Source organism: Sorex fumeus, unplaced genomic scaffold (genome assembly GCF_029834395.1).
Source record: "Sorex fumeus unplaced genomic scaffold, SorFum_2.1 ptg000122l, whole genome shotgun sequence".
NCBI classification, from domain to species: Eukaryota; Metazoa; Chordata; class Mammalia; order Eulipotyphla; family Soricidae; genus Sorex; species Sorex fumeus.
The window spans coordinates 49,906,573-49,921,123 of record NW_026606179.1 but is presented as its reverse complement, the minus strand read 5'-3'; the positions used below and the strand labels follow the sequence as shown (position 1 = coordinate 49,921,123).

The following is a 14,551-nucleotide window of genomic DNA, read 5'->3' as shown; positions in this document are numbered from 1 at the left end:
GCTATATAAAACATATACAAAGCAGGGCTAGAGCAATAGCATAGTGGGTAGGAAGTTTGCCTTGCATGTGGCCGACCTGGGTTCGATTCCCAGCATACCATATGGTTCCCCGAGCACTGCCAGGAGTTATTCCTGAGTGCAGAGCCAGTAGTAACAACTGTGCATTGTCAGGTGACTCCCCCACAAAAAAAATATACAAAGCAAATATTTACTGACAATCATAAAAAAAAAAAACTTAGTTTCTGAAACAATAAATTATAAAGAAAGTTAGGCCCATACCAAGAGTACCCAGAGTCTGCTCCTGGTCCTGTACTCAGGGTCTCTGCTGGCAGTGTTCAGGGATCACTCCTCATGGTACCCAAGGGACTATTACGTGGTGCCAGAAATAGAATCCCAATTGGCCATATACAAGGAAAGCCTTACCTGTTGTACTATTTCTCTGGCCCTTGAAACAATTTTAAAAGTCTGGAGGGGCTGGAGCAATAGCACAGCGGGTAGGGCGTTTGCCTTTCATGTGGCCAACCCGGGTTCAATTCCCAGCATCCCATATGGTCTCCTGAGCATCGCCAGGAGTAATTCTTGAGTGCAGAGCCAGGAGTGACCCCTGTGCATTGCTGGGTGTGACCCAAAAAGCAAAAAAAAAAAAAAAAAGTCTGGAGGGGCCGAAGCAAAGCACAGTGGGTAAGTAATTTGCCTTGCATGTGGCCGACCTGGGTTCAATCCTCAGCATCCCATATTTCCCTGAGTACTGCCAGGAATGATTCCTGAGTGCAGAGCCAGAAGTAACCCCTGAGCATCACCGGGTGTGACCCAAAAAGCCAAAAATAAATATAAATAAGTCTGGAGCTGGAGAGATAGTATAGGGACTAAGGAACTTAGTTTACAAACAGCTGGCGTCTGGGTCAGAAAGGTAGTACAGAGGAGAAGGTGCTTGCTTTGCATGCAATTGGCCCAGGTTCGATCCCTGGAATTCCATATGGTCCCCCAAACGCTGCCAGAGTGATTTCTGGATACAGGAGTAACCCCTGAACGCCACTGGGCATGTCCCAAAACCAAAAACTACATGGCTGACATCAGCTTGATCCCTGGCATCATATGTAGTCTCTTGAGCATCACACGTGATACCTAAGCACAGAGTGAGGAGTGAAATAAGCCGTAAGCACTGCTGGGTATCGCCACAACCCACAGTTTAAGAAGGTTTTAGGGACTGGGGAGATAACTTGAAGGGCTGGAGTGGAGGAATGCATGCTTGTTTGCAGAAACTGTACGTCTGATCCTGGGCACCACACATGGTCTTAACACTGCTGAGACTGACCCCTGTGCCCTAAGCTGGAAGTAGCCTCTGGGCACTGTAGATACCAAAAACCAAATCGGTAAATAAATACAATAAACTGCTGTACAAGTTAGGCAGGCTCTGGACAGCTGTATCTGGGGAGACGGGGGGAAGGGGGAGGTAGTTCTCAAAGTCACACCAAAGAAACACTAACACATGCTTCATTTTATTCCAAAAGCATTTAATCGAATTTCTCAGTGTTTTTCAAAAACAAAAAGATCCAAATTGGAGGTAAAAAGGAACATGGAAAATTCAACTCAAATGGTGTCACGATCTCGGGGGTCATGCTCCAGGCATGGTGGAACCCAAGAAGGCACGATATCCAACCTGGGTCCAGCCTAACCTGCTGCTACCATAACCTGCACTCCCCCCACCCCAAACACCCCGAAGTGGGAGCCTGAGCAGGTTAAGGGCAGACAGAACCTGCCCTCCTGGCCTAGGCCTGCTTGTTTGCTGGCATCTGGTGCCATCCCGCCCTTAGGCACGGCCGGCTTAGTTAAGGGAGGCTGGGTGTCACGAGGCCGTGCAGCATGAGGCTGAGCCGCCGGGCCACTTTTCCAAGGGAATTGTGTGGCTCAGCCTGCAGGAACTGGAAAAGCTTCTGGCGCACCTGGGCCATGACGGAGCCCATGTGGTCCCGAGTGATGGGGTCACTGTGGTCCAAGTGCATCACAGCTTCTTCCAGGTAGCTGGGGGTGGAAAAAGGGAACAGGCTACAGGTAGGTTCCAGTGGGTGGGAGCGCCACCTGGTGGCACTGAGGCCTACAGGCGCTGCTGACAAGGCAGGCCCAGGGGTTCAGTGGAGAAATCAGGTGGGGGAGTCGTGGGAAAGTGGGAGTCTGTGCTTTGAAAAAACGTTCCCCGCCTCCCCCAGACTCTCCCCTCGTCAGTCACTGAACCCACTCACCTGAGCTTGAGGTCAGTTCTAGTGCCTAGGTCAGAGGCCAGCTGCTGAATGAGGGAGAGCAGGACGGGCTGGGAGAGGGGACAGGGCGGCTGTCCAAAGACCTGGCCTGGGTCCACGGTTTCACACACGTACAGCACCAGGTTCAGGTCGGCAGCTGTCAGGGCCTAGGGTAAGAAGAGTGGCTTTTATGTCCTGTTTCTGAAACACAGACAGCGGTGACAGGGCTTACTCCTCTCAGGGGTCACGGCTGGCAGTGGCTCAGCGTCTGTCTGTGGTATACGGGGGACTGAACCCGCGTCTGCCACGGGCAAGGCTAGCACCTTCCTTGTTGTCTGATCTCTGGTCCCAGGAAGAGGCCAGAGCTAACGTCAGTCCTGCCGCTCTGGCTGTGTAGCCTGGGAGAGGACCCTGCCAGGTATTGAGGCTCTGAGAGCGCTCCCCAGGATGTGCACCCCCAGGGCAGGAGGCGGGGATCCTTTTCCTACCAAGAGCCCTCTGGCTGTTTCTAACATCATTCATGGGCCATACGATCCACACAGTAGGGCTGCAGGCACAGTCAAGCAGCAGATGTGTCTGTCCCATCATGAACCAGGGAGACCCCATGGTTTCACAGGCCTTACATGACGCGGCCCATGGACGACGTGCCCACCCCTGCTCTAGGGCATAAGGGGGTTCTTAGAAACGATGTGCTGAGAAAGGTAGGCAGGAAACGAGTTGGGCTGACAGAAGGAACAGGCAATGGGTTCCAGGCAGTGAGATCGGCAGGGGAAATGGCGTGGAGGCCAGAAAGCAGCAGAAACTGTCCACAATGGAGAGGGCCCAAGAGCTGGCGGGAGGGCCCTGAGCGGGCACAGCCGGCTGTCAGCTGAGCCTCTGCCTGGCGTACCTGCTGGAAGGCCTGGTTAAGGTTGCCCTGCTGCAGCAGCTGCAGGATGTGGGCTTGCTGGGCCTGGCAGTCAATGTGGGCGGCAGGAACTGGTGTGCCAGCGGCCGAGCGCATGGCCTGCATGATGCTGGACGTGACTGCTGCCTGCTGCTCCTTGAGTGCAACGCTCACCTCACCCTTAACGATGCGCTGCACCTGCGCCAGAATGGACTCCTGCAGGCTGCAAAGGGAAGCCGGGGGCTGAGGTAGACAGGAGCCCAGGCTGGCAGGGCCCGAACCCTCCACCTTGCCCAGTGGCCTGTCCACCCACCTGCCCACAGCCAAGTGCAGCTGGTGCTGCACCTCAGCCCGAACGCTGCTGGACACGGTGGCGGCCATCTGCTCAGTGGCGCCCTGCAGTGTGCTGACAAGTCCTCGCAGCTGGGCCAGTACTGGCTCGCGCGCCTCCTGCTCCCGGGCCTTCCGGCTCTTCATGTGGCTCTCAAGCTGCTGCAAGTCTGAGGAGACCACAGGGCCTTGAGAGGGAGGGTGGCGGCAGAGGGGACAGGCCCTCCCGCCTGGGGCCACAGGACTTCACTCACACTCCTGCGTGCCCAGCCGGAAGCTGTCATTGATCTGCTGGAACATGGCCTGGCAGCTCTTCTCGAAGGCGGGCAGCACCACACTCTGGAAGGCTTCACGGTAGGCAGCCTGCATCGGCCCCTGTAACGTGTCTGCAGCTGCTCGGGCGATGGCGTCTGTCAGGTTCTGGGCACAGAGAGAGGAACCGAGTCTCAGGCCTGAGCAGGCCTGAAACCATCCCCCTCCCTCCTCTGGGGCTCGAGCGTACCTTGGACTTGAGCAGCTTGGAGATATTCTCTTTCATGCTGCCCTCCACTGCTGTGAGCTTGGTGGCCACTGAGCTGCTCAGCTGGCCTGCCACGGGCTCCAGGCTCCGAGAGACACCTAGGTAGGGGGAGGAGGGTGCGGTGGGGATCAGGAGAGGAATCTTAAGTGGGAGGGAGTCCCCTCCCACCTGACCCACCCAGCAGTCTCCCACGAGGGGCTTGGCTGCCTTGTGGGCATGAAGCCGTGATTTCCACCCCTGGCACCGCCCCACAGGCTGAGTGAAGTTCTCGCAACAGTCATCCGGTGCCACAGCATAGCGTGCGTCTCCGTGCACCGCAAGCGTGTGAGATCCCTCGTGAGCACCACGACTAAACTATGAGAGCATGAGCACTGCCACCACGATGTGCTTGAGAGGCACAATCGGGGCCACAGCTTGGAGGGCTGGACGTTCACCCTGCGTGTGGGAGCCCCGGCTTCTAATGCTAGCCCCACAGGGGTCCCGAGCACTGCCAGGAGTTGACCCCCAAGCTCGGAGCTGAGAGCAGACCTGAAGAGAGCTGGATATGGCGCCCCCAAAAAGCAAATTTGAAAAAAGCACCCTCCAGTGAGCACGTGTGCAAGCACAAGCTGGTGTGCATCACAACCAAGGGTGTGAAACCTTAGTCACTGCAGGGGGAGGAGAAAAAATCAGAAAAACCCAGAAACGGACCAGAGAGGCTGTTTGCCTTATATGCAGCTGACCCAGTTTTAACCCCTGAAACTCCATATGATTCCTTGAGCCCCACCAGGAGTGTTCCGGAGCACAGAGCAGGAGTAATTCTGAGCACTACTGGCCCCCACACCGAAATTAACCAACAACCCAAAACTGGGGCTGTAGAGATAATACAGTGGGTACAGCATTTACCTAGCATGTATCCGACCTAGGTTCAATCCTTCAATCCTTCCATATGATCCCCCAAGCATTGCCAGCTCTAATTCCCGAGAATGCAGAGCCTAGAGTGACCTCTGAGTATCACTGGGTGTGACCCCCAAACTGAAACAAAAACCCAAAAGCCCCCCCGACGCAAAAACCACTCACATGGAGGCACCGTCTTCTTGATCTCGTCCCGGATGCTGCGCTCCAGCCGCCCGGCCACAGCCGAAGACAGAGCCTGGGACAGCTGCTGTGTCAGCTGCTCCTGCAGCTGCCCGCCCCGCTGCTGCCCCTCGGCCAGCGCCCGCTCCAGCCGCCGCTCTGCACCGCAGCTAAGGAAGCAGACCGGCCCCGTGTCCCCTCGCAAGCCAGGGACGACGCCTCTGCCCCCACCCCGGCCACGCCGCGGCCCTCGCTGCCCAAGGATACGCTCCTGCTCGTGCCGGGACTCGAGCGCTCGCTCGACGTGGCCCGTGACGGTGCTCTGCAGCCCTTCCAGCTGGGCGCACAGACGCTGCAGCAGTTCCTCCTGGCTGTGCCGCAGCCCCGCCAGCTCTCTCTGCTGCTGCCAGATCAGCGCCGGCCAGTCCTCAGGGGGCTCCACCACCTGCCCAGAGCAGCAGCACATGTCACCTGCCCCCACCCCACCCCACCTCACCTCTGGCCCCCCACTACCTCGGAGGGAGCAACCCCGCAGGAGCCAGGGTGCTGGCTGACTCACCTGGTGCTCTGCGTGCCGTGGCCCCACCGCTGGATCCCTACCAAGGAGAGCAGCAGCTCAGGCCTTGCGGGGCAGGTAGCTGGGACAAGCCAGCTCCGCCCCGACCCACTCACCCGTCCTCCTTCTTGCCCTTCCTTTTAAGCTTTGGGGAGGCCCGAGGGGATCCCTTGGTCTTCCAGTCCTTGGCGGGCAGCCGTGGTGCGGGGACCTTGGGGCTGAAGCCCCCTGACACGGAGGCGAGGCTGGCCACCTCGTCATCATGGTCGCTGCGGGAGGGAGGGCGGGGAGGGATCAGCGCCCGCCAACCCCCGCGGCTGCCCCCGAGCGCGCCCACCACTGCCCGGCACCCACCTCTGCTCGGCACTGGCGTCCTGGCTGTCGTGCTGCTGCAGCAGGTGGTAGGGAGGCCGGTGGAAGGCCAGGCTCTTGTGCTTCTCCTGGAGGCCGTTTCTGGGGCTGGGCGGGGGGCAGGCCCACTCAGCAGCGGAGGCCTCGCTCTGGAGCCCCCCGCCCGCGGCACCCTGCCTCTCCCCAGGGCCACACCTTTCCCCAAGGCTGCTGCAGGTCTCGCGAGTGATGTCGGGGGCCGTGGGCCAGATCTGACTGTCAGCGCCTGTGGCCTCCTGGGTCAAGGCTGCTTCCAGGAGGGAGGGAGTGCTGTGCCGATCCCCGTCCCCCGGGCCTCCATCCAGGCCAAGCTGAGGACCAAGCTCGGAACCCGGGCGGGGCCGAGGGGACAGGAGGTGGAGTGCCGAGGCCGCAGAGGCCATACTGTCTGGCTCCAGGCCCTCAGGCGCCGAGGCGCCAAAGCCACGGGGAAGGGCCTCAGACGCAATCTCGGGGATGTCCTGGGACAGGGCGGTGGAGGCTGAGGAGATAACATCGGGGGAACGGGTGCGGCTGGGAGAAGCCTGGGGGAGCCCCAGGGGCTCCACTTCCTGTAGCTCCAGGGACAGTGCAGAGGCAGCAGTAGGTACCTGAAGTGGCCAAAGACCGGGGCTCAGGAGGTGGGAGGCGGGGCGGGCTGGAGAGGAGGCAGCACCGGCATTTGCAGAGAGGAGGCATTGGCGAGGAGGGAGGGGACGCGGGCCAAACATGCCCGCGGTCCCCGACGGAGCGGCCGAGGAGCTGCCTCCCGGGACCCTCAGGGGAAACGTGGCCTCTTGAGCAAGCTGGCCGTGAGGCGCCCGGCCAACCTTCCCGCTGCCCCCCTGCGCTTCACGCACCTGGCCCGGCCCCTTGGGAGGGAGTTTGTCGGCCGGGCCTGGGAGCAGGCCGGGCAGGAGGCCGCGTGGGCTGCCCTGCAGGCTGCCGCTGCTCACGCTCAGGCCACCTTCAAGCTGCAGCTTAGGGCTCAGGGTCAGCTCCTCGGGGGGCCTGGGGGCAGGAGAGTGGAGGTATCAGCGCCCAGGCCCCGGAAGCCCGGCCACTCTGACCCCATCCTAACGCCGCTTCACCTGGGCAAGGCAGGGTCCGCCGTGGAGGTGCTGCTCATGGCAGACACGGCTGTGAGAGACGAGCTGGAGCTGGAGCTGGAGCTGCTGCTGCCGCCGGGCGACACCGCCATCTGGGGGACGCGGAGAGGGGGGCTGTGCCCTGGACCAGCCGCGTCCGCGCCTCCCGCCTGGAGCTCTGGGCCGCTCCCCTGGCCCACCTGCTGCAGGGAGGTGCTGGCCGTCATGAAGGCGTCGGGCGTCATCAGCTTGGGCTTGGCCTCGCTGCTCAGGCTGAGGAAGTCGGCGGGCGCGGGCAGCTCCACCAGGCGCCGGAGGTCAGGCTGCGAGCCGTGCGCGCTGGAGTTCAGGCCCTCGGAGCCCAGCTCGGGCCGGGACTCCCCAAAGGCTGTGGGGGAGGCCGCACACGTGAGCCCGCACGCAGGGAAAGCGAGCGTCTCTGCTCCCCTCGCTCTCCCCCCACTCACCAAAGTCCTCGTGGACAGGGTGGGTGGGCAACGGGGCCACCACGTCAGGGTTCAGCTGCGGCTGGAAGCGGATCTGCACATCTTGCAACGCCCTGTGGGAAGAGAAAGGGGCACTTGAGAGCGCTCCGGGGCAGAGGCGGGGGGGGGGGGGGAGTGGGGGAGGTCCCCAACACTCACTTAGTATGCACGCAGAAGAGCTTGATGAGCACACCGGCTGCGGACTCCGCGGGATTAGCTCCATGGGGCCCATCTGTGAGGACAGTGCGGCTACTGAGCCCCCAGCACCCTCCCGCGCGCCCATCACGCACCCCCGGCCTGCACTCACCAGCGCTGAGGCTGTCATTCTCCTCCTCGGCGGGCAGCACCTCCGTGTGCCGCAGCCGGCAGCGACTCACAACCTGGATGCCGAAGCTGAGCACGGGGTGGGTGAGCAGGAACTCGGAGATGGAGCTGAAGCAGGCCCGGCCCTCGTCCTGATTCTGCAGCAGCTCCATCACGTACAGGACCTGCCCGGGCGGTGCGCGCCCCGCCGAGGTCAGAGGTGGCGCGGGGGCCGCGGCCTTCCCAGCGCCACCAGCCTGGTCCAGGCTGTGCCCCCACCCCGCTGCCTACCTTCCGCTGCACATCGCTGAGAATCAGGTACTCGGCAGAAAGGTCCAGGCAAACCTTGAGGCTGGGGGGCACGCTCACGGAGCTGAAGATGTCTGGGGAGAAGCTGGGGGGTGGGGAGCAAGGCAGGATGAGCGTGGCTGAGAGGATTGGAGACCCCGACCCCAGCCCGCCCCACGCCGGCTCACCGGATGGTCTGCATGCAGGTCCAGGACACCGTGCACCACATCTTAAGCTCCCGGTTCTGGTCAGCACCAGTGATGAGGAACCGCCAGAAAGGGACCCTGCGGGGCAGCAAGGCACCGAGTGGCTGGTCAGGCCCTCAGCTGGGAGCCCAGGGCCCTCGGCCCACCCGGTCTGCCCACCCACTCACTCAGGGTCCTGTTTCTTGTGGTTGTCACAGAAGAGGAGGCAGGAGAGGGGGCGCCCGTCATGAGGCTTCCACTCATGCAGACACCTGCGGGCGAGCAGGAGGAGTGAGCGGCGAGGGTCTGGGGGGAGGGGAGGGACACTGGCCCACAGACCCCACCTTACCTGGGCTCATCCTGGCCCTCAATGTAGATCTGCCAGAACTTGACAAAGCCATCGTGACTCGCGGTGGCCAGGACAGTCCCGTCTGGGGAGAGGGCCCCCTCGCTCAGACACTGGGAAGAACCCAAAGAGCCTGGCTTTACACCCACCTGCAGCGGAACAAGCCCTTCCCAGATGAGGACGGGCGCGAGCCAGGCTGACCCACACAGCAGCCGTGCTTTTTCTGTCTCGTCTTTGAGGAGGGGGGTTTTGGCTACCACACCGGGGATGCTCCACGATAGCTCCTGGCAATGCACAGGGGACCCTGTGCTGTGCGGGGCTGAGGCGCCCACCCGGATGGGCTGCACACGAGGCAGGTGACTTAACCCCTGTCCCGTCTCTCAGGCCTCGGGGACAGCAGGATTTGAGCCCTCAGGGGAAGATCCCTGTGCGCAGTCCCCTCGAGCAGAGGCGCCGGCAGTTGTGGGCCAAGGGGAGAGAGGAGGAACAGCAGGAAGAAGGCGGCGGCAGGGGCGTGGTCAGCTGCAGGCTTACTGTGCTGTGGCCTTTTACCACGATGAAGCCCTGTTTGATCTGGCTGACGTCGACTGGCCAGGTGCTGTGGTTGGAGCGGAGCATGTCCAGGTCCCACACCTCAGCCTGGGGGCGTGGGGGGGGAACAGAGCGGTGAGCAGGCTGCCCCACGGCCACACTGCCCCTGTCCCCGGGGGCAGCCCCTCCTTACCCGGTCTTCATGCAGCAGGGCCACCGTGGGGCTGCTCTCCTCACAGCAGTCCTCGCTCTCCTCAGGGATGAAGGGGCACCAGATAATCCTGCGGAAGTGGTTCAGCGGCGTGCCCTCCGGCTGCCGGATGTGGACCAAGATCTCTTCCCTGAACAGGGCGTTAAGGGCCGGCCAGACGGCTGACGCGGTGTGTCTGGCAGGCCTCGCTCCACCCACCCTCCCTCTGCTCCAAGCCCGGGCAAAGGATACTGAATCTTGCAATTAACCAGGGCCAAGCGCCACACGAAGAGATTGCCGGCCTCGTCCAGGCAGGCCAGTTGTGGCGAGTTGAGGTGCGCGAAGGCCAGGTCGGCCACGCTGCCCGTGAAGCCCTTGAGCAGGGTCCGCTCCGAAGTGCTCACGCTGATCACCCGCACCATCGCGGAGCCATTGTTGGCGGCTGCAAGCAGGAGTGGAGCCGAGAGCGAGGATTCAGGCCCGGGCAGTGGCCGAGGAACATGGCTCTGGCCTGCCCGCCTGCTCGCATCGCCAGTTTCAGGCTCCGAGCTCCCGCCCAGCTCCCCCAAGGCCCAAGGCTCCCTGTGCATGGGCAGCACAGATGGGCCTGACACTGTACCCCAAAGGGCTGACTCTCTTCATCGGCACCCCTAGTGTGGTCAGCAGAATGCCTCCTTCCACTGCCTGCTCACACTCACCCCGAATGGCGTAAGCCAAGAAGGAGTTGGACACGGCAATCAGGTTGCCATAGTAGTATTTCTGTTCCCAGTCGTACTTGGCGACAGGCTGGATTTTCACCTGAGAACCAAAGGTGACGTGCAAAGAAGCTCAAGGGCTGGGGCAGCATCCCTGGGTTCAGGAGAGATCTCGTGCACAAACCCCACCAGGTCACAACTCTGGGACAGGATTCCCACCATTCCCTGCCCACCAGCCCTGGCATGCAGGGGACTAAGCGAGCTGTCAGGGTGGTCCACGGAGGAGCCGCAGCCTGGCGGGAGGGAGAGGCCGGAGTGCTCCGACCCGCCTCCACCCACAGTATCCCTTCTTCACCTTGTTGCTCCCACGAGCCTTGCTTGAGATGCTCGAGTCACTGCTGGCCACAATCTCCACCTCTTTTGCCAAAATCCCGATACAGGTAGAACTGTCATCTCCTGACAGGCAGCTGGGGGAGGAGGGGGGAAGGTACTCTTGGTTACCCCAAGTCTCGATGGGTAGGGAGGGGAGAAGGACTTGGTAAAGGTTACACACGCTGCTTGGTTCTTTCCCGCCCACACCCTGGAACCGGCCTGCTTCTGTAACCAACAAGAACCCCAGCCCCAACGCACTGGGAGCTGGTGCTCAGCTGCATCCTAGTCTAAGTGCAGGTCCAGTGCAGCTACAGGACATCCCCAGGCCAGCTAAGGCCCCAGAGGCAGTTCCCTCCCCTCATTTCCTGTCGAAGACCCCAACACCACCGTTGCCATCTCCCCGGTACTCACATGACCTGCTTCTCCTGCAGGCTGAGAGGTGGCATGGTGCGGAGGCCAGACTTGCTTGCTGAGGTGGCGTCACCCGAGCAGAGAGGGTCTGGAACCAGGAGCCCATTGAGGTCCCCATTGTAGGTGTTTGGTGGCCGCTGGCTCTCTGCATTGGGGCCTGGGGACAGAGAGGGACACCCTGCTGAGGTGGCTTCTCCTTGACCTTCATAACAGGGCTCTGGGGTACCCTCAGAACACTCCAGAGTAAAGCATGTCTGCAGGGCAGGGGCCAACGTTCGTCCCTAGACCCACACCCTCTGAGGGTGACTTCGCATCCCCATCATGCCACCACGGAAGGACAAGTTCAGAGCTTTTCAGCGGATGAGTCAGGGAGCCATGAGTCTTCGAGAATCCTCGGAGCTGAGAGGCCGAGCACAGAGGCACTCCATGGACTTGAGCAAGAGCACAGGAAAAATAAGAAGAGAATTTAAGCAGATGCTATAAGGGCCAGTGGTGGTGGGGGGGAACCCAGCACCAAGAGCAGACATGCAGAGTACCGGGCATGAGGCTGGGTCCCCACACTTTCCCCCTGGCAATAAGAGTCACCAGAGTTATGAAAGGGCAGGGAACATGGACACCTCTGCCCAGCGGGCAGACTGCTTGAACATGGCATTTGTAATAGAGAAAGTGGGTGAGAGAGATCAGGAGTAGCAGGGACTGGAGGAGAGACACTGGGCTCTAAGGCACGAAGAACAGAGGAGAAATGGGCTGAAATGGGCTCAAAAGAAGCACGGGGCAGGGTGATGCAGTTGTTCGCCATTGGCTGAGTGTCAAGCACTTTCAACAGGCTCAGATGCCACCCACAACCACCCCGCTGGCTGACGACTGGAACTGGAGTCAGGAACACCACAAGCTTCTAGGGGAACATCAGCCGGAGTCAAACATGGCCCTCTCGTGAGACAAGCAAGACTCACTTGGCCAAAAGGGGCCTCAAGTGCCAACCAAACAAACAAGGAGCTATGAAGAGTCCGGACCTTGAATTTTCCTGCATCTTCTCAGTGGTTCAGGAGCAAGAGGGCAGTCCTGGTCGGCAGGGACCCATGAGCATGGAAGCAGCATGGTGTGTGCCCAGGCAAGACTCTGTAGAGTCTAGAATGCACCTGGGCTGATGCGTTCAAAAGCCCAAATCAATCTCCGGAGGCCTGACTTTACCCCAGGGTAAAGGGCATAGGGACTGCAGCGAGAGCCCAGAGAAGCAAAATCCACTAGAGGGAACAAGAGCACTCACTCACACCGCAAGTTTAAAGAACAGGGTCTGGAGAAGGCCAGCTTCCCAGTCCTGCAGACATCACCAGCCAAACCTTCCACTACTTTTCACGGGTTCCTGAGTCTGGTAGGAACCGTGTCCCTTCAAAAAGCTATTTCCTCAGAGGGCTTCCAGACCTCAAGCCCTGATCAATTTACAAAACCTAGTCCAAACCTTGTTCCTTCTCTGAGTGTGCACCTAGCTGTGCTCCAGCCCCCAATCATTCACCGGAACGCAGTCAACTGCACCCAAACCCTTCCAGGGGCTGGAGTGATGGTAAAAGCAAGGCAGGGCACTTGCCTTGAAGCAACTGACCTGGGCTTGGTCCTTGGCACCCCATATGGAGTCCCGCCCCTACCCCCCCAGCACAAAATCAGGAGTAAACCCTGAGCATGGCTGGGTGTGCTCCCCCTACTCCCCCCAAAGAAAGGACTCAACCCTTTTCTCTTTCATTGATAACCGCACTACGTTACAATCCCATTAACTCAGTGTGCTGGGGGCGCCAACGGGGCAGAAGCATCTCCAAGGCTTCCCGGGGAGCCTGGGGTAAAGTTTAAAAAGGAAAGAAAACAGATTCGGGCTTGCACGTTTGTGGCCGCGTCTAATCCGGGTCGTACATCCTGTGATTTATTTGTCTTAGCCCTGAAAAGGTCAAGGAATTGGGGTTGGTCACCTGCTTCCTGAACAACAGGTTCGGAACAGCAGGCCTCAAATGTGGGGTCCGGGTGTATGTGTGTGTGGGGGGAGGTCGGGGTGTGGGGGGGAAGGCGAGTTGCTAAGGGATGCCGGCGGCTGCTTGGCACAGGGCACCTGGAGGCCAGGCAGGCAGGTAGAGAACCTGGACCAGCTGCAGGAACGCTAGGCATCTTGGGGCCTGGGAGGGCCGGGGGACCCTGCGGATTTAAAGGGGCCTCACCTTCAGCGGAGATGCTGAAGGACGTGGCCCAAGCGCCCCGCGGGGGAACGGGAAGGGCTCGCAGTCGGGGGTCTGCGCCCTCCAGGAGCACGGGAGGTGGGGGGCGGGGGCGTTTGCCGCTCGGACCCTGCTCTGCCCTCACTAGCCAGGGGGACGCAGGGCGGGCGACGGTCCCGCGCGCCCCGAGGAGGGGCCCCGCACGCGCCGCCCCGGCCGCCCGCTCGCCCGCGGCCCGCCCGCGGCCCCGGCTCACCCCCCGCCGGCCGGTCCAGCTTGAGGATGTCCCGCAGGTGCTGCGTAGCGTCCTCGATGTCGATGCTCGCGCAGGAGGAGGCCATGGGCCCGGTGGCGGGCGCCCCGGCCGCGCGGGGTTCGATCGCTGACGCCGCGCCGCGCCGAGGTCACACCGCGGGCCACTGGCCGGACTCCGCTCGGCCCTCCCGCAGTCCCCAAACCGCCGCCCGCGCCGCGGCCCTGAGCCCCGCCAACCCCACCAACCGCCTCCACTTCCGGCCCGCCGAGCCACGGCTCCCGGAACCTGCACCCGCCCGAGAAGAAAGGTTCCGGGCCGGGGAGCCGGCGAGGCGCCTCCCGAGCCCGCCCCTGGCGGAGGCCGCCTTCTGGCCGCCCTCCAGGATAGGCGGCGGGCGCGGGTCCGTGCCCACTCCCCAGTCACGGCGCACACGTCCACTCAGCCCCCAGGCTGGCATCTCTCTCCAGGGACAAGCAGCTAAGTTGGCAGAAGCCTCAATTTCCCCCAAAGAAATAGGTTGGAGTAAACAGGTCTGGCGGGAGGGGGGGTGGGTAACACGACACACGGGGGGGGGGGGGGGGGGGGGACACCAGCAACGAAGGCTCAGAAGTGGCAAGGGCAGAGGAGATGGTCTCAGGGCAGTGCTTGTGTCATTGTTCCCCGTCCCTGATGTCCCCCAGGATCCCCCTTTCCCAACCAGGTGCCCTCAAGAAGAAAGAAACTGCAGATTACAAACACCTCTTTTTATTGCAGACATTTCAGGCACAGGTACATGGAAGCAGCTGTATTGCAGATTTTATACAGGGTAGGTTTAAGAGGCAGCAGGCATCTACCTCTCTCCCTTCCCACCCCGACATACACAGCCCTCTAGAATTCAGTCTCCCTGAAATCTCCTGAGTATGCTGTCCTCTCAAGCAGCACAGCATCCAGCCCTGTGTCCAGGGTGGCCAGACAACAACAGGTGATGGGGGGTGTGGGGGTCGAAGAAGTCCTTGGCTTCACCTTCACGTGTGGCGGAAGGTCTCTGAGTATAGATTCTAGCTGCAGTGCCCCATCAATCCTGAAACTCCGAACAGGGTAGCTGCCAATCCTGGGTTTGGTTCTAGCCTGTGGCTGCTACATCACCACTAGGTTTACCAAGAGGTCTCCGGGCTGCAGGACCAGATTTGTACTGAGTGAGGACTCTGTCCCCCAAACGGAGAACCACAGCTTCCTGGGATCTGATGACAGTGTCAAGTTGCATGTGCGG

General features: G+C 61.1%; 1 protein-coding gene across 3 annotated transcripts; it reads right to left on the bottom strand.

Moving 5' to 3' along the window:
• Positions 1 to 1,490: 1,490 nt before the first annotated feature.
• EDC4 (enhancer of mRNA decapping 4) lies at positions 1,491 to 13,557 on the bottom strand. Of its 3 annotated transcripts, none has more exons than XM_056137055.1 (29): positions 13,303 to 13,557; positions 10,849 to 11,005; positions 10,421 to 10,532; positions 10,069 to 10,168; positions 9,623 to 9,812; positions 9,374 to 9,521; positions 9,184 to 9,288; positions 8,653 to 8,798; positions 8,492 to 8,575; positions 8,307 to 8,402; positions 8,122 to 8,224; positions 7,835 to 8,015; positions 7,687 to 7,759; positions 7,510 to 7,601; positions 7,243 to 7,430; positions 7,046 to 7,155; positions 6,815 to 6,965; positions 6,132 to 6,565; positions 5,940 to 6,044; positions 5,702 to 5,854; positions 5,589 to 5,625; positions 5,297 to 5,474; positions 5,033 to 5,188; positions 3,956 to 4,071; positions 3,708 to 3,873; positions 3,437 to 3,623; positions 3,127 to 3,346; positions 2,241 to 2,404; positions 1,491 to 2,022 (listed from the first exon to the last, which is right to left on the bottom strand). In XM_056137055.1, the coding sequence occupies exons 1-29, from the start codon at positions 13,385 to 13,387 to the stop codon at positions 1,830 to 1,832; spliced, it is 4,230 nt and encodes a 1,409-aa protein (XP_055993030.1). In that variant the 5' UTR covers positions 13,388 to 13,557; the 3' UTR covers positions 1,491 to 1,829. The 3 variants fall into 3 exon arrangements, with proteins under 3 accessions (XP_055993030.1, XP_055993031.1, XP_055993029.1); XM_056137056.1 differs by having other exon boundaries at positions 8,653 to 8,762; XM_056137054.1 differs by having other exon boundaries at positions 5,033 to 5,474; positions 8,653 to 8,762.
• Positions 13,558 to 14,551: the final 994 nt, after the last annotated feature.

Excerpts from the sequence above, each read along its gene's own strand:
- EDC4 (XM_056137054.1), bottom strand. The coding sequence starts at position 13,387 with ATGGCCTCCTCCTGCGCGAGCATCGACATCGAGGACGCTACGCAGCAC. Across the intron at positions 8,225-8,306 it reads ACCTGCATGCAGACCATCCG|CTTCTCCCCAGACATCTTCA; the intron begins GTGAGCCGGCGT and ends CCCACCCCCCAG. Across the intron at positions 5,475-5,588 it reads CACGGCACGCAGAGCACCAG|GTGGTGGAGCCCCCTGAGGA; the intron begins GTGAGTCAGCCA and ends TGCTCTGGGCAG.